At 35.2% G+C, this 17,913-nt stretch overlaps 2 protein-coding genes across 2 annotated transcripts; both read left to right on the top strand.

Moving 5' to 3' along the window:
* Window positions 1-1,464: 1,464 nt before the first annotated feature.
* On the top strand, window positions 1,465-4,837 carry LOC130993273 (norbelladine synthase-like). The gene is made up of 3 exons (XM_057918100.1): window positions 1,465-1,652; window positions 2,717-2,721; window positions 4,386-4,837. Exons 1-3 carry the CDS (start codon window positions 1,465-1,467, stop codon window positions 4,697-4,699), a joined length of 507 nt encoding a protein of 168 aa, XP_057774083.1. The 3' UTR covers window positions 4,700-4,837.
* Window positions 4,838-13,858: 9,021 nt separating this feature from the next.
* LOC130993272 (norbelladine synthase-like) lies at window positions 13,859-14,781 on the top strand. The gene is made up of 2 exons (XM_057918099.1): window positions 13,859-14,303; window positions 14,372-14,781. Exons 1-2 carry the CDS (start codon window positions 14,120-14,122, stop codon window positions 14,674-14,676), a joined length of 489 nt encoding a protein of 162 aa, XP_057774082.1. The 5' UTR covers window positions 13,859-14,119; the 3' UTR covers window positions 14,677-14,781.
* Window positions 14,782-17,913: the final 3,132 nt, after the last annotated feature.

Raw genomic sequence — 17,913 nt, 5'->3', positions numbered from 1 at the left:
ATTCATCCAACAAGATGATGCATCCACCGTAGATCTTGATGATCGAATGGCTGAAAATGGTTCTCCAGTCTTCTTTTATTTATGGTTATTTCTTGAACCTCTCCCTATATATATATATATATATATATATATATATATAAAAGATAAGATAAATATTATGAGGTGATTGCGTTTAAATTTAATTTTTTATATATAATGAGATATAATTAAATGGTACTAGAACTTTCATTAATTCATGCTCTTCTTAATTCCATATTATCTTATATTTATTTCTTTCTTTTTTTTTCTTTCTAAATTTTTAATTTATATCTTCTTAATTCCATATTATATTTCTAATAATTTATGTATAAGTTATTGTAATACCATATCATATACATAATAGGATTTGTGATTCGAGCTCTCTTTTTTATTCGGGGTCTTACATGGCATCACTTATATTCTCTATTCATATTTATCTTAAAATTTTCATTTTGTGTATCTTTAATTTATATATTTTTAAAAAATTGAATCTCATATCGAATTTTTAGTGGTCATTACCGACTGAATGACCACTAAAAAATCTGTATAAATAATTTAAAATTATTATTAAAATATAATTCAAAATTCTCCATTTGTGGTAGGAAAAACGTATAATTTTTTTGTTAGAAATATTGTATAGTTTATGATACAAGTACATATAATAAATCTCTTTATATAAATTTATTTTATATATAAGAATATGCACTCATATGGGCATATTGAGCCAGAAACACAATTTTTGGCAACCCATCTGAAAAACACAAATTATGGCCATTTTTTTATAATTTCGGTCTAAATCTACGATTGATTCATCACCTTATTGGATGAATTCATGGTCCCGAGTTCGAATCTCATAGGTAGCAAAAAAAATTATTTTTCGCAATTCAAACATTTACACAGCGAATTCATACGTATTCTATATAGAATTATACATTTTAGATAGTTCGTATTTTATATGTTAAAAAGTATTTATACCGTAGCCCTCCTATATGTATATATATGTGTGTGTGTATATATATACATATATAGAGAGAGAGATAGAGGTTTTAACAAAAACACCTTTAACGTTTACAACAAAAAAGAAGTAGCTTTTCTATTATTGTAATTTGTGCAACTTGCTCCGTATCATTCATAAAGTTTGGCCCCTCTATCTAACAGGGAGTCAGCAATGGTTAGATGAAGGGACTAACTTTACTCCAATTTGTGAACGTTAAAGATCAAATTATATAAAACATAACATTAAAAGACCTATTTATCTCTTATTATAAATATTAGGAGCCTATTTATTTCTTACCTAAAATATTAGGAATGTCTTTACTACTTAATCCTTAAATATTGAAGTTTTTACCTAATTCAAATCATCTATATATATGTGTGTGCGCATCAAAATACTGTACATAAAAAGGCACAAAAGCAACAAGTGTGATTAAGTGAAAGTGAGGAAGAATGCACGGAATAATCTCTGATGAGAAAGCGATGAAGGTACCAGCGAGCGAAGCATGGAAGTTGATCGGCACTCTCCAACTCGCCAAATTTGTAGAAGAATCACTACCGAATTTCTGCAGCAAAATCGACGTCCTAGAAGGCGATGGTGCCGTCGGAACCATCCTTCGCCTTTCCTTCCCTCCAGGCACGTCTCTCTCTCTCTCTCTCTCTCTCTCTCTCTCTCTCTACACAAAATCTCCTGTACACACGGTGTACAGTACACTTGGGTCTACCCGATCCGGATCTGATCCAACTGGACTATACTACTCGAATGCCAAGTGTTAGTGTTATTTCGATATAGTGTTAGTGTCATTTCAATATAGTGTTAGTGTCATTTTAGCGTCATTTCAATATAGGGTTAGTGTCATTTTCGAAATAGTGTCATTTGTAAAACAAAATAGTGTTAATGTTATATTCAACCTAAAGTATACCTCTAGATTGCTCGCAAGAGAACGAGGTCAATCATAGAGTGATAATTTGCCCAAGTCGTATCCACAAGGAAAGCTTAACATGGCTAGTGAGTTATGCGTTACACACAGAAAGCAAATAAATCCTAAACATTCTATTCAAGTAGTTCAAAGTTGTGTATCTAAAACAACGACAAATAAATTCAAGATAATAAAACAACCGAAAATTCAAGGATTAAAGATTCTAGGGCCACGGATCATCTTCTTGGGAAATCAATTAACAAGTGAAGATCATGCACAATTTATAAACTCACAAAATTCTCCTAACGTAGGTGCTCATAATTTTCACATTCAAGCATGAGTCTACGCTAATTAAATCACATGAATTCATCAATTATTAGACTACACGTTTCCGATTAAGTCTAATTCCAATTCAACCACGGTCAAGCAACGAGTTCTTCTCTCGATCTCACACGTTGCAAACACAATCAAGCAGTGATCAATTACTAAATCGAATATAAACAATTGAATCGAATAAAGTACATCAATACATCACAAGCAAATCAATTAAACCCAATTGAATCTTCAACCCTAGATTATGGAAATTAGTTCATCATGCTGTATAAATAAAAGAAAAAGCAAAAGTAATCCATACAATGAAAGCAAAGATGAAAATAAAGAAATTCTTGCTAAATAAAAGTGTAATCCGTTCCAAAAGCGTGGAGAAATCGAAATAAATAAAAAACTAAGGTTCTACTAATGTTTGTGCTTCATCAAAGTGAAAGATAGAAGTTAAAATGCAAGAGAGGTGGTTTTCTAACTCCTAAAGACTCCTTTTGAAATCAAATTTTCGTCAATAACCGCTCTAGTCAGCCGCGGCTCACCCGTCATTCTGCCCTTGATAGCTTCCTTAGTCAACCGCGGTTCACTGGTTAGCTGCGGCTCACTCCAATTTCTCCTTAATTCTATAGTTTTCCTCTTTTCACCGAAAATTCCTTCATTTTCAAGTGCCGAGTACCTAAATCATTAAAAACATAATAATAAGCTCAACTCGACAATTCAAAATGGAAATCACCCCAAATATACACACTTTCACAAGAGACCTAGAGCTAAAATGACTCAGAATACATGTTATTTTCGAAATAGTGTCATTTGTAAAGCAAAATAGTGTTAGTGTCATTCTAAGATCGTGTTAGTGTCATTTCAAGAAAAAATGGGTCAGGATCTGGGTCGGGTACAACCCAGGTGTACAGGAGACCACCTCATATATATATATATATATATATATATATATATATATATATATATATATAGGGGTGCGCTTCAATGAGACCCTTATATTTTCAATGAATAAGACATATATACTGATGAATAATACAGTTAATAATAATTATAATTAAAATTTGTATACGTATACCACATTTATAGGCGGTGTACATAATCAATCAAATCAGTATAATATTTTTAGGTTTTTGAGTTGTAAAAGGTCGTGTATTTCGTATTACTTCTCACCAAACAAGATATTAGGGTGTCATAGGTATATTATATACCATAATCACCCGTACCAAATGAGCCCTATATGCATATACTATGTATATATACATATATGGATCGAATAAAAATAAAAAATATTTTAAAATACAAAATAGGAAGTATTTTCGATCCTTAGATCATGAAGATCTATGGTGGATTCATCACTTTGTAGAATGAATTAGTAGTCTTAGGTTGGAAACCCTGTAAAAAGTGATGAATAAAAAAAATAAAATTGTGGCCTAGTCTATGCTTTTTCACTCTTTTTTGTTTCGTTTTGAATTATGTGATGTATAGTACATGAAGATATATGGTGAATTTATCACTTCGTAGAATGAATTAGTAATTCGAAACCCTGTAAAAGCGATGAACAAAAAAAAAGAATTTATTGTGCTCCATGAGATTCATAGATTCATACCTATGACCATGAATTCATTCAATAAAGTGATTCATACACCGCAAATTTGATGGACTATATATGTATTGAGAGCAGGGGCGTAGCCAGGGGGCTAGAGGGGGCTCTAGCCCCCGCCCCTATTTTTTATTTATTTATTATAATAATATGTATATTATTTTTATTTTAATCTATATATAATATAGGAAATTAGAAAACTCAATCCCTTTGAAACCCTTACTCCCCCAACTAGCTCACCAAGTATTTATTCATAGGTTATTTGTAATGTATTGAAACTTTTTTAGTTATGTTATTTGGAATGTATTAGAACTATATTATCTATGAAAATGTCATTATTATTACTATTATATTTGTATTTTAGTAAAATATGTCTAAAATGTATTGAATGCCCCAAAAAGAATTTCCGAGGGCTACCGCCCTGAACCCCCGTAACAGTTCAGCCCCCCCAAAAAAATCCTGGCTCCGCCACTGATTGAGAGCGATGTTATATTTTGATGGATTAATTGGGATTTAAGCACATGCAGGGTCAGAGAGCGGATTGGAGTGGTTGAAGGAGAAATTCACAGTAGTAGATAATGAAAAACTAGTGAAGGTGACGGAGGTGGTGGAAGGCGGGTATTTGGATGTAGGTTTCACGCTCTACCGGTTTAAATTGGAAGTGATGGAAGCCGCGGAGGAGAAAGAGAAAGAGAAAGAGAAGCATTGTATAGTTCGATATACAATAGAATACGAGGTGAAGCAAGACGCCGCCGCCAATGCCTCCCTCGCTTCCATTCAACCCCTCACTGCCATCATGCAGCTTGCCGCTGATTATTTGCTCCGAAACTACAATAATACTAATTAATAACTCAACTCAACTACATCTTTAATAATTTGCTTGCTCATATCTAGTTTTTATGAGTTTAATAATGTGCTCAAATTCTTTGTATTGGGCTGCTTTCATTCATTTTCTTTTAGCTCAATGCTGTTTAATTTCTCTCAACCACTTGAATTTTTATTTGAGTTCTTTTATTTTTAGGATTTATTTACTAGTAGATAACCCGTTGAATATCATTTGATTTAATGTTATAGTATTAAAGTTTAAACTTTTATTTTTAAACAATATATAATGAAGTGATGGTATTAATACATTGGATTACAATAAAATGCTTGTATAACAAATACGATTATTATTAAGAAATAAATTTACATTACATGTCAAATTATAATAGAAAACTATATTAAAGATGAGGTTTTTCATGGTTTTTCCCACCTCTTTTATCTGCACGAAATGAAAAGAAAGTGAATAAAAGAAGACATAATTAGAAAAATAAAGCATATATATAAAATAAGACATAAGAAAAATAAATTTAAATGTCGATCGAATTAATCTTAGGAGTCTAATAAACATATGCATGAGAGTCAACATACTTATGATCACACAAACATAAAATGTTATACTAGTAGAGATCACGGGCCGGGTCGGACTAGCCCAGCACAGTCCACTGGGCTTTCGAATTATATCGAGTCGGGCCGGGCCGGGCCGAAATATGATCGGGCCTCAAAATAGCAAGCCCAACCCAATCCCTATCGGGCCACCGGGCGGTTGGGCCAAACCCGTCCAATAATTTTTTTTTTCTTAAATTCTATTTTTTTTGCTATAAAAATGATAAATAAATAAATAAATCTACTAACATGTAACATCAAATCATCAATTCACAAATATAATTAAAGATAAAATAAAAATTTTAAATCATTCTATTGTATGTCAACACAGAACAAAAATAAATGAAAATTCTATATATAATTAATTTATACCAAGTATTTAATTCAAGATATAATATTTTTTATTCAGAAGCTAAAATTTCTCAATTAATGAGCTAACATAAGAATGAAATATGAACATGAATCTATTTTCAATTCTTTTTTATTTTAAACTTTAAAATATATAATTATATAAGTAAATATTATAAATTACTCCATCCGTCCCACTAGACTTGACACACTTGCCTTTTTTGTTTGTCCCACTAGAATTAACACTTTTCTAAAATAGTATGTGGTCCCTACTTTCTCTACTCACATAAAATAAGTGGACCCTACCTACTTTACACTCTTAACCCTTTATTCTTAATCTCCGTGCCCAACTCAAAAGTGTCAAGTCTAGTGGGACGGAGGGAGTAATAATTAAAAAAATAGGGCAGGCCAAAAAGCCCAAAAACTCTGGGCTTTTTAGCCCCGAAGCCCAGTCGGCCCAGCGGGCCGTTTGGGTGGGCTTTTTAGGCCCGATTTTTTTTCGGGCCTCTATTTTATTGAGCCCAACCAACCTTAAATTCGGGCGGGTTGGGCCGGCCTATCGGGCCGGGCCAATTTTGACTGCTCTACTTATAAGCTCCTTTAAAGTGTTTAGCTCTTAAACAGTTTATAGACTCTATAAATAAGCTCCAAGAGCTGATAAACTCTCCCAAAAAAATTCATCTATCCCAACTTAATTTTTTTACAAACTAATATGCAAAAATTATTTTATAAATAATATTAAAAATGATTCCCAAGCCATTGTTCACAGGAAAGAGATACAAATGAATGTTGCGCTTGCACAAGGCGATGGGGCACTCATCATGCCGCTGGCAAATGAATAAGATCAAGCTCAAGATAATGCAAATAACTTTCAGATTGATCTTCAGCATGTGCTCTTGAACCTAGATCACCAAAGATTAATTGCAAGGTTCAAAGATACACCAGACATCTTCGCACTACAAATGCTGCTAGAAATTGGAGGGATAAGCATTAGGTTTAGATTGGGCTCTTCTACTACCCCAAGAAGGGCTGCACGTGTTATGGAAGCGATGGATCAACTAACAAACGGGCAGATCACAATAATGCATCCGGATCAGACCTACTGACTGAATGCAAACGGAACTTTGTGGTTGAAATCTCTCTTATATAAAGTTGTAGTTCTAAACATACTAGTTAATTTGTAGTTTGTAGCCTTTATAACTATACTAGTTTTGCTGCACGTGCGATGCACGGTAATATTTATTTAACTAAATTATTTATAAGTATAAGAAATCTATACTTTTTAAAGTTGAATATCCTTTTATTTTATACAACTATAATAAAATTAGCAATATTTAAGAAAATTTAAACTTATATAAGATAAATTTCACTAATACTATAATTGTTGAAATATAGGTGACTTTTTATAGTTGTATGTGAGTCGAATCAATGATCGATATCTTAATTAACAACATATTTATATCAACGGTCATTATTAGCTTTATTTAAAATTTCCATCAAAATATCCATTTATTTTTTATTTTATGTTTCTATTAAGAAAGAAAGATTTTCTAAAACTTTTTTAGGCACTTCTTTGATGTATATTATACAACTCATAATTTTTTTAAAATACTTCATTCGTCCCAATTATATAGGTTGATTGAATTATGCACAAGAATTTTAAAAATCATTGGAAAAAAAATTATACAAGTAACTTCCTAATATGCCTATATTTATTATTTGACAATACATTAAAGTCGGAGTTAATCAAAGAATTAAACAAAGATATATTTGTAAATAATTTTAAAATGCACTATACAAATCGACCTATATTTTCGGATATCTGAAAAAGAAAAATGAGTATGTGACGAGCCCGTTTTTCGTGCTTTTTTTGTGTGTCTTTTAGGTCTTTATCGAGTCTTCTTTTTGTTTGTTTTGTGTCTTTTGTGTTTGGGATGACACATTTTGGGCATAAGGACAGGTGGACGAGATCTTGGGCACAATATACTGCATTCCGCAAAAGAGGCACAAAGTTGAGATCATTCATGGGCACAGCAGTTGTACTCCTATGCGCAGACCAAGTACCGTGCGGGATCCAGTACGTTCAAAGGCACAGCGGCGAGACAGGGGCACAATCTGGCATTCCAGGTAACATCGGAAAAAGTTGGCGTTCAAGGGCACAACCGCAAGTCAAAGGTCGAACGAAAACTGTGCAGAAATTTGATGCTGACTATGGGGCACAACCCGGCATACAAGGGCACAAAGCGCACCCATCTACATAAGGAAAGAAGAAGGCGGATATCCACTTACCATACATAGGAGGATCTGCCCTAATTTACTTGCCAAAGTTATGGGATGCATATATGATTTGGGCTAAAGTATATATGGAAAGAAATCTTAGGAACATGGCTGTGCTCAGAAACCCTAGCCGCCGTGCCCAGAAGCCCTAGCTGCTGCGTCCAGAAGCCCTAATCTGTCTGGACTTGGCCCAAGCCACTCCATACTCTATATAAGGATGCACTTTTCTACGCCCAGAGCAGTTAGTTTTTGAGTTTTAGAGGCTAGACACACTTATCACTATGTAGTCATAGAGTAGTTTTGGGTAGTCATGGCTTCGGCCATGGCTTAGTTTAGTTTGTATTTTCTTATTTTTATTTGCTTTGGGCAGAGATGCTTTCCCTATGACCTTGTTTTTAATAAATCAAAGTTTTTTGTTTCTTTCTTTTCCTTTGCCTTTGTTTATTCATTTATGCCTAGTTAATTTTCCCTTTTTGGTTTGGGCATATCGAATTAAGTTATGGGCATATGAAATCGTGAGGTCAAAATGGGCACAGGAGTTGTGCAATCACATTCTCGAAGCATTTGGCCTGATGCCAATACAACTTGGGCAAACCCGAAGCTTCATGCAGCCGATGGCGTTCTGGGCACGACCAAGTTACAAGCAATAAGTGGAATCAAGTTAGGAAGAATTCGGCTCCACATAGTGCGACAAATGTGGGAAAGGTGATTGTATGTCTTCGGACAGGCTTGTGGATGATTTGGTGGACCTCTTATCTAAATGTTTGGTAGCCCAGATTATTAATTGGGATGGCCCGAGATAAAGCCAAGGCTCGTTCTTCACGTGCATGTATCCACCTTTGCCACGCTGCCGCTCTTCCCTGTCATTAGCAACGTTAGGATCGCCGACGTTGTCTTCGCTGAAATCGTGATGCCTGCAACCTCCTTTGCTGCCCTCGCAATAAATGAGACAAGAAATGACGAAATCAAAAGGAAAAAGATAAAGAAAAAGCGATATAGAAATTGAAAAGAAATAGAATATAAATCACAATGAAAAAAGAAACTATGCATCGAAGAAGTACAAAACAAAAACAACAAAGAATAAAAGAAAAATAAATTCTAAAAAAAAGGAGAAAATGAAAAAAATAAGTACAGAAATAGAGTAAATAAAAAGAAAATAAAAAATAAGTACAAATAGATATAAAAGGAAAATGTAAAAGAAGTACAATAAAAAATGAAGAAGAAAACATATTAAAAATAAATTTTGCAATGAATTTTTAAATTTAAAAAGAAGATATTTTGGATTTTCAAAATGGGTTAATTGCCTGTAAATCCATAACGTATACACGGAATTGGTTTTTGCACCTAATTTGAAAAATTCGCTTTTAAATACATAACCTTTCGTTTTTGTCTCGAATTTATCCGATGATCGATTTTTTCTCATGTTGGCACCGGAATTGACACTGTGGCAGCCGAAACTGATGAGGCGGCAGTCGAAAATTGACACATATGCACATTTATTACATGTGGGAAAAAAACTTAAAAAAAATAAAAATTCATATCATCTTCTTCCCCAATCTTCCATACTTCCAAACCCTAATTCCGTCCCCCTCCCCCAACCTGCCGCCGCCACCCGCTGCCGCCGGCGACGGCGCCCGCCGCCCTTCTCCCCCAATTCTGCCTTAGGCCGTCTCGTCCATTGTCATCCTCTCTCAATTCCTCCCTCACAATCCATTGAAGAAGATAAAGTGGGGAGCCCCTAGCTAATTTCCTTTCTCTATCTGAATCTGTCGCCGCCGTTGCCGTCTCATCTTAGGGCTTTCGGTGAGGCCGCATCGCGTCGTTGCGCTGTCCGTGAATCGGCGCGGTCGGCGTCGCCTCGCTCGCCGCTGCCGTACTACCTTTCGATTCATTGACTGCAACACTCAAACATTGCCTAAACTCCACTCCCTTATTCCTGTTCTGAAATTCCATCGTCTGCGCCGCTCTGGGAGAAAGGGTGGCGATGGTGGTGGTGGCACGAATTGGAGAGAGGGTGGCGATGAGTTGGGGATCTAAGGCACGAATTGGAGAGACCAAAGAGAGAGGGAGTCGATCTGAAGGGCTTCAGGCGTCGGTGGTGATGGGGGAGGCGGCGGCGACGGCGGTTGGAAGTGAGGGAAGGGAATTAGGGTTTGGGAGTATGGAATATTGGGGAAGAAGATGATATGGATTTTTTTTTAAAGTTTTTTTTCCCACATGTAATAAATGTGCATAGGTGTCAATTTTCGACTACAACCTCATCAATTCCGGCTGTCACAGTGTCAATTCCGGCGCCGGCATGAGAAAAAACCGATCATCGAATAAATTTGAGACAAAAACGAAAGGTTATGTATTTAAAAGCGGATTTTTCAAATTAGGTGCAAAAACCAATTCCGTGTATACGTTGTGGATTTACATACAATTAACCCTTTAAAAATTTAAGTTAAAAGTCTTAAAAAATCAGCTACTATTTAGGAGTATTTCATATCCGTGGGAAAATTCAGAAAAAAATCTAAAGATGGTGTTTCTTTTTTTAGAATTTTAAATGTCATGGAAAAAAATCAAAATTTGTTAAAAAGTCATGTATTTTATGGCAAATATCCCTTAGTTTAATTTATAAGCTTTTAAATAATTTATAAATTTTTAAAAAATATTTAACAAAATAAGCTTTTAGATAATTAATACTCCATCTGTCCACGATATCATTTCCACTTTTGTCATTTTGGTCCGTCCACAATATCATTTCCACTTTTGTCATTTTGGTCCGTCCACAATATCATTTCCACTTCCATTTATAGCAGTAAGGTCCACAAACTCTACTCACAACAATAATGGTACCCAAACTCCACTCATAGCAATAGCCACTATTATCAACTACTATTCACTACTTTCTTAAAACTCGTGTCGTCCACAAAGTGAAAACGATATCGTGGACATAGAGAATATTATTTAGAGCTTATAATTTTCTCAACATAATTTTTTTTAAATAACTTATAAGTTTCAAAAGCTCATAAGTTTCTCAATATATAAGTTCCTCAACCTAACATAGAAGGTGTTTGGCTGATCTTATAAGCTTTTTAAAATAGTTTATAAGATCGGGATTGCGGAACGGGCTCGGGTATTATGTTTGTATTATTGTTGAGTATTGAGTATATCCGACGGGTATGCAGGTATACCCTAATACCCATTTTTTTAACAAATTATTAATTTAATATTATTTATATTTAATAAAATTTATGAAATATTTGGTCCCAACCCCACCTCCTCTCTCTCAACTGAAGTCTGAATGCTACCCGACAATAATAAAAAAGATTGAAAATTAATTCAAAATAAATGTGGTTAAATTGGGATAAATATTGATAATATAAAAGAGAAAAATTAAGTTTTGTATTGAAGAGTTAGATGGTTGGGATGACTGTTGTTATTTATGATCTTAATGACTTAAATTAGTACTCTTTTCGTCCCAATTTAATAGGCAATAAAATTTGGGCACGAATGTTAAGAGAATATATTACAATAAAATATGATAGAGAAAGTAATTTTTTTAAAGATATATTTGTCAAAAAATTAGGAGGAAAAAAATGAAGATATTCTTTTTTAAATGAGAAGAGATGTAATTATACGTGAGCTACAATAACATATGACGTAAATAGATGAGTGAAAATTTAAAATGTCATGTTCCTTAATTTCTATAGTAAAAATGTCCTCTTTTATAAACATAAGCATTCTATGCCCTATTCTTTAAATACCCTTTGATTTGATAGGTTTGCTTGGTTTTCTGTGAAAGTCTTGCACATTTGACCGATTTGACAGCTATTAGTCATAAACGTTAACGATTTGACAGCTATCAGTCAAGAATACATGTGACCGATGGGTGGCTAGATCATGTGTCCGTCCGGACGAACACATGATTTCACCGGGTGGACACATGATTTGGGTGGCTAGATCATGTGTCCGCCCGAGTGGACACATGATCTAGCCACCCACCAGTTATATGTACTTTTGACTGATAGCTATCAAATCATTGACTTTTATAACTGATGGCTGTCAAATCGGTCAAATGTGTAAGACTTTCACAAAGAACCAAGCAAACTCATCAACATCAAATGGTGAAATAGGTACTTCACATAATTAGGTCATAGAATATTTTGTTTTAGACTACATTTATCCATAACCAATGACAATCGGTCATCCCTAAAAGACAAAAGCATTAAATCAAAAAAATACTAAAATATTAAAAAAGTGAATTACCGATTGTGAAAAAAATTGCAGACCAACCCAAGTCATCCACCTTTTCAATCAAATGGGATAATGCCATTTGGCATTTTATAATTAAAAAATATGATAACAAATAATAAAAAAAGAAAAAGTATTTAGGTTGTAGTAGGTTATTGATAAAACATAAAGGTTGTTAAATTATAAGTTGTGTATGTGGAAGAGAGAGAAATAAATATTTTATTAAAAATTGGGTTGTTGTAGGTTGTTGATAAAGATAGTCTTACTCCATCCGTCCCAATAATAAGGACACACTTTCCTTAATGGGTTGTCCCAATAATGAAGACACATTTCTATATATGGAAATAATTAGGGCTTACCAATCATTAATTAATTTATCACTAATTAGGGTATAAAAGTCTAATAAAACCCTAAATCATTTTTCCCTTTCTTCAATATTCTCACTCATCCTCTCTCTCTCGGCTCTCTTGGCGCCACCGCCACCGCCGCCCTGCCGGCGGTTTCCACCCTCATCGCGCCCTCTCTCCCTCATCACCGCCGCTGCCCTGCCGAGCCCTAGCCCCTCCCTCTTTCTCTCCGATTCTCCCTCAAACGGCGCCCCTTCCCACGCCCTTCCTCTGCCAGATCCGCCACCACCGCCCTTCCTCTCATTCTCCTAAAAACCCAGATCCGCCTAACCACCATCCTCAATTTCTAGGTTCGATTTGAGAGAGGAAGATAGTGGTGGATCTGGTTCTGGGGAGGCGGAGGCATCACTCGAGACGTCGGGTCTGAAACCGCGCACATCTCTCTCTCTTCTCCTTCTCCAGCCGCCGCCTGCTTCTCCTTCTCCGTCCGACGGCGGCTCTGGGGCCGCGCCGCGACCGCTTTCCTTCTTTCCCTCGCATCTCTCTCTGTCCGACTCCTCTCTCTTCCCCTCTCGGTTCTCCCTCATCTCTCTCGCTAATCTCTCTCTCCCTAGACTCTGTGTCTGCCGCGATTCAATTTTTGGGTTAGGGGCTAGGGTTTGCCGCTATTCGATTTTTGGGTTCGATTTTGGGTTTGATTTCTGGGTTTGATTTGGGGGTTGAATTTCTGAGGTGGTGATGGTTGTCGTAGGCGGCGGCAGTGTCGATTTTGGGTATGAATTGGGGGTTGAATTTCTGAGGTGGCGGTGGTGTCGGAGGTGGTTGTCGGAGGCGGCGGTGGTGGTTGAATCTGAAATGTAATGAATTCTGGACAATATTTTTTATTTAATTCATTTAAATTAATTAAAATTTTCGAAATTAATGAAATTACAAAAATTTAAAATTCAACTAAAACAATAAATAGAAATAAATAAATACACTAATTAAAACTAATCAACTACACTAATAGAGGTGGTTCCCAACACTTTAATACCTAATATACCTCTCCTTAATTTCCGTGCCCAAATGAAGTGTGTCTTCATTATTGGGACGGAGGGAGTATAATTTATGACATTTTTACTATCAAACTTAAGGATGTTGACATTTTTGCCTATTAATAACACTAAATAGATTATGTAAAATTATTTATTACTATGTAATATTAATTTTTTCTATTTTGGAAAATGCTCTATTAAATTAGGACGTTCGGGTAAAGAAATGAGAGGTATTGAATTGTAAACAAAAAAAAAGTATGATTTCATGTATGAATAAATAATATATAATTAAATATCCATTAAGTAGGTGGGATCAATAATTGGATTGAATGAAATACGACCTCGAGTAATCCACCTTTGTTAGACGTTGAATTTATCAAAGCTGGGAGCACTAATTTTGTTGTTTTATTAATACAGAAAAATGATAAATATATTAAGAAGCAGAGAAGGGATCTTCAGCATTGTATTCGCTGCGCCTGCTTGATTTGTCGTTTTATTTACTCTTGCAAATATATACCCCTATTATCTCTCTAGTTGTAGTCGTGATTCATATCTACTCCTCCTCCGCCGCTGCAGCAAGCGGGAAGAAGAAGAAGGATGTCCGGAACAATCTCCGACGAGAAAACGGTGAACGTACCAGCAAGCGAAGCGTGGAAGCTGTATGGCACTCTCCAGCTTGCGAAAATCGTGGAAGAAGCGCTACCCGACCTCATCAGCAAGATCGACGTCGTCCAAGGCGACGGCGGCGCCGGAACAGTTATCGAGCTGTTTTTCGCTCCAGGTACATTCCACATCCCTAATTTGTTTTTGTATCGATCCGATGGAATTGATGAGATCTGAATTAAACAGGGATGGAGGGGGGATTGAAGTCGTACAAGGAGAAATTCACGGTGGTGGATGAGGAGAAACGAGTGAAGGAGACGGAGGTGGTGGAAGGCGGGTATCTGGATATGGGATTCCGGGTGTATCGGGTGAGGTTAGAAGTGAGAGAGGTGGAAGGGAATGAGAAGCAGTGTATAACTCGAGCCACAATAGAATACGAGCTCAAAGAGGAGGCCGCCGCCAATGCTGCCGCCCTCGTTTCCATTCAACCTCTCACCGCTATCATGCAAATCTCTGCTGATTATTTGCACCGAACCTATAACAACAATTAACTCTCTTAATTAATTCTGTGTTTTTTTTTTTCTGTTTCTTTATTAATAAATGATGCTTTCTCGTCTTCATCGAGCATATAAAATGTCTACTGTTTTCTCCCTTCATTCCACATATTTTCTCTCCAGCTATACTACATAGACTAGTGCATAACCCGTCGAAATTCGCCGGAAAATTATTTTAGGGTTAAGTACCAAATACCCCCCAACGTTGGGGCCCCTATCACGTATAGGACCCTATAGTCAGGGTCCGCGCTGTTTACTACCTCAACGTGGCTAAACCTAAGCAAATCCCCCCCCTCAAATACCAAATACCCCTTACATTAAGTCACCGTTGGGGGTATTTGGTACTTAATACCTGACTATAGGGTCCTATACGCGATAGGGGCCCAACGTTGGGGGGGGGGATTTGCTTAGGTTTAGCCACGTTGAGGTAGTAAACAGCGCGGACCCTGACTATAGGGTCCTATACGCGATAGGGGCCCCAACGTTGGGGGGTATTTGGTACTTAACCCATTATTTTAAATTATACGATGCTCTCTTCATCCTCTAAAATCATGCATACCTTTTCTTTTTTGGTACGACCCCTAAATTTATGCATACCCTATTTTTAGACACTATCTCACATATAATTTTTACAATTTTATCTTTTTAACTTACACTATTTACTCATAATCTATTTAACAATACCCTCGCTGTAGGACCCTTTCTCCACTATCATTACTACAAACTTCCATGCATAATTTTGGGGGACGGGGGAGTATTTTGTATAAATAATTATTTATATATAAATTATTTTTAAATTTATTTAATTTAAGGTAATATAGTTGAAATTATATTAATCTGAATCATATTCCTCAATTAAATGTTAACATTTTGTTAGAATAATAAATATTTTTTTATATAGATTTTTATTTAATAATATTTTGAAAAAAATGTCAATATTGAAGATTTTATTTCATCTGAGCATCATCTCGTCTAAACCACCCTATAGGATCATATCATCATTTAAAGCTCGGAAGACGACATCTAATGTTTGAACTCCAGATTTTTGAGCATCATCTCGTCTAGACCTTAAAATACAAAAACTGAACTTTTTATGCGTCAATTTTTTTAACATAACTATTCTGGAGGTTTAAAATCAAATTTGACTTGTGAGATTGTATGATTTAGAGCTTCTAATATCATAACTAACTTGTAAACATCATTTGTATGGAACTTTAAAAAATTTCAACAAACTTCTACGCATTATTAGTAGATATGTCAATCGGGCCAGCCCACCGGGTTTCGGGCCAGTCCTATCGGGTTTCGGGTTAATCGGGTGCGGGCTAATCAGGCTGGGGATTTTGTCGGGTTATAAGTTTTCAACCCTAACCTAAACGTTCGGGTTTCGGGCTAGCCCATCGGGCTAGTCGGCTTAAATGCGTACAATAAAATAATCATTTGTATTTTGTTATTTTTAAATCAATTAATTAAAATTGATGAATCTTTATATGGAATGTAATAGTTAATTAATTAATAAATGATGAAGATTATATATGGTAAATTTTGAAATGGTGAGATTCTAGATATGCCACATAGGTTAAGGCTTAATCCTATTATATAATAGATTTGTCGTAGGGTTTAATTTGAAATGAGCACCCACTATTTACCCGAACTAGTACACCCATCATTTCGATATCCAAATTAAATGACACATTTAAATAAATAAATATAAATATTAAATAAAATTAATATATAAATAAATGTAAAATATATTTTAAAAATAACATAGAATAATTCACATCAATTGTTCAATAAAATTCTGAATTTAAAAACGTAAAATTTCAACTTTGTATAAAGTATAATTATACTTATAGTTATGTAATAATGAAAGTTATATAGCATTACACATTATGTATTACGCCTCATAATATATAAATAAATAATTTTATACACAAATATAAATAAAAAAATTATAAAATTTTAATGAAGAGAGAGAAAATACAATATTTAAATTTTAAAATTTTCATAACTTTTTCATTTTAAATTCATTTTTGATGGTTTATAGCATATTAAGGATATTGTCATGAACTTAAATTTAACATGCATATTAAATATTTTTTCATGAATCAAATTTGACGATTTTAGAAAGAAAAAAACAACTAAAGTTTAAAAAAATAAATAAAGAGAAAATTGGTAGGAGAAAAAAAGAGAAAATAATTAATACTCGCTCCGTCCACGATAAGTGTGGTGTGAATGAGAGGGAATGAGTTTTAAAAAAATATTGGTAGATGCGTATAAAGTGGACAAGAGACATCGACGGAATTACCGACGAAATTTATTCCGTCACAGAATAACGACCGAATAACGACGGATCGATTAACGACAAAAATACTCTTCTATACTTAGCGATGGATTTACCGACGGATTTAACGACGGGTGTTGCCGGGAATACTTTCCGCGAATTTACCGACGGAATTACCGACGGATCGCCGATGGAAAATTACCGACGGAATTTTCTCCGTCGTTATTCTTTTTTTTTAATTTCCGCGATTTTTAAAATTACAGATAGCGACGAACGGTATTCCGTCGCTAATTATTAATTTAAATAACCGAAAATATTTCCTTTAAAAATAACAATGGAATTCACGTTCGTCGCTAAATAGCGACGGAAAATTCTGTCGCTATTTCGTCGCTGCGCCCTAAAAAAAAGTAAATTTGACAGCGCCTCCTTCTTCAGTTTTTCAACATAACTTTCACTTCTATTTCTCAAAATTCCCAAATTTCCGCCCTCCGATTCCCCATTTCCGCCGACTCCATCACGCCGCGTGCTCCCCCCCGGCGACTCGTCCACGCCGCCGTTTCCGCCACGCCCCTGCGCCGCTGCTCGCCCCGCCCCGCGCTGCTGCACGCCCTGCAGCGTATGCTCGACCAGATATTGGCTAGGCTTCCACCTGGATCTACGGGACCCACTCCACCCACCGGACATTCGTCTTGATTATTATGTTGTGTTTCTGTACTTTGAATACTTGATTATTTCTTTCTTAACACTTGAATATTTTGTTATGTTATGACTATATGTGAATGATATTTTAGAATTTTAATATTTGATTGATTTTGTGTTTTTGGTGATTGGTGTATTGATAATATAGTAGAATAAAATTGTATAACAGGACGTCGATAACTGGGTAGAGCAAATTACAATTTTTTTTTAATTTTTTTTTAAATTAGCGGCGAAATTTAAGTCTGTCGTTAAAT

Source organism: Salvia miltiorrhiza, chromosome 7 (genome assembly GCF_028751815.1).
Source record: "Salvia miltiorrhiza cultivar Shanhuang (shh) chromosome 7, IMPLAD_Smil_shh, whole genome shotgun sequence".
NCBI lineage: Eukaryota > Viridiplantae > Streptophyta > Magnoliopsida > Lamiales > Lamiaceae > Salvia > Salvia miltiorrhiza.
The sequence above is the reverse complement of the archived record's forward strand: the minus strand, read 5'-3'. Positions and strand labels throughout refer to the sequence as shown.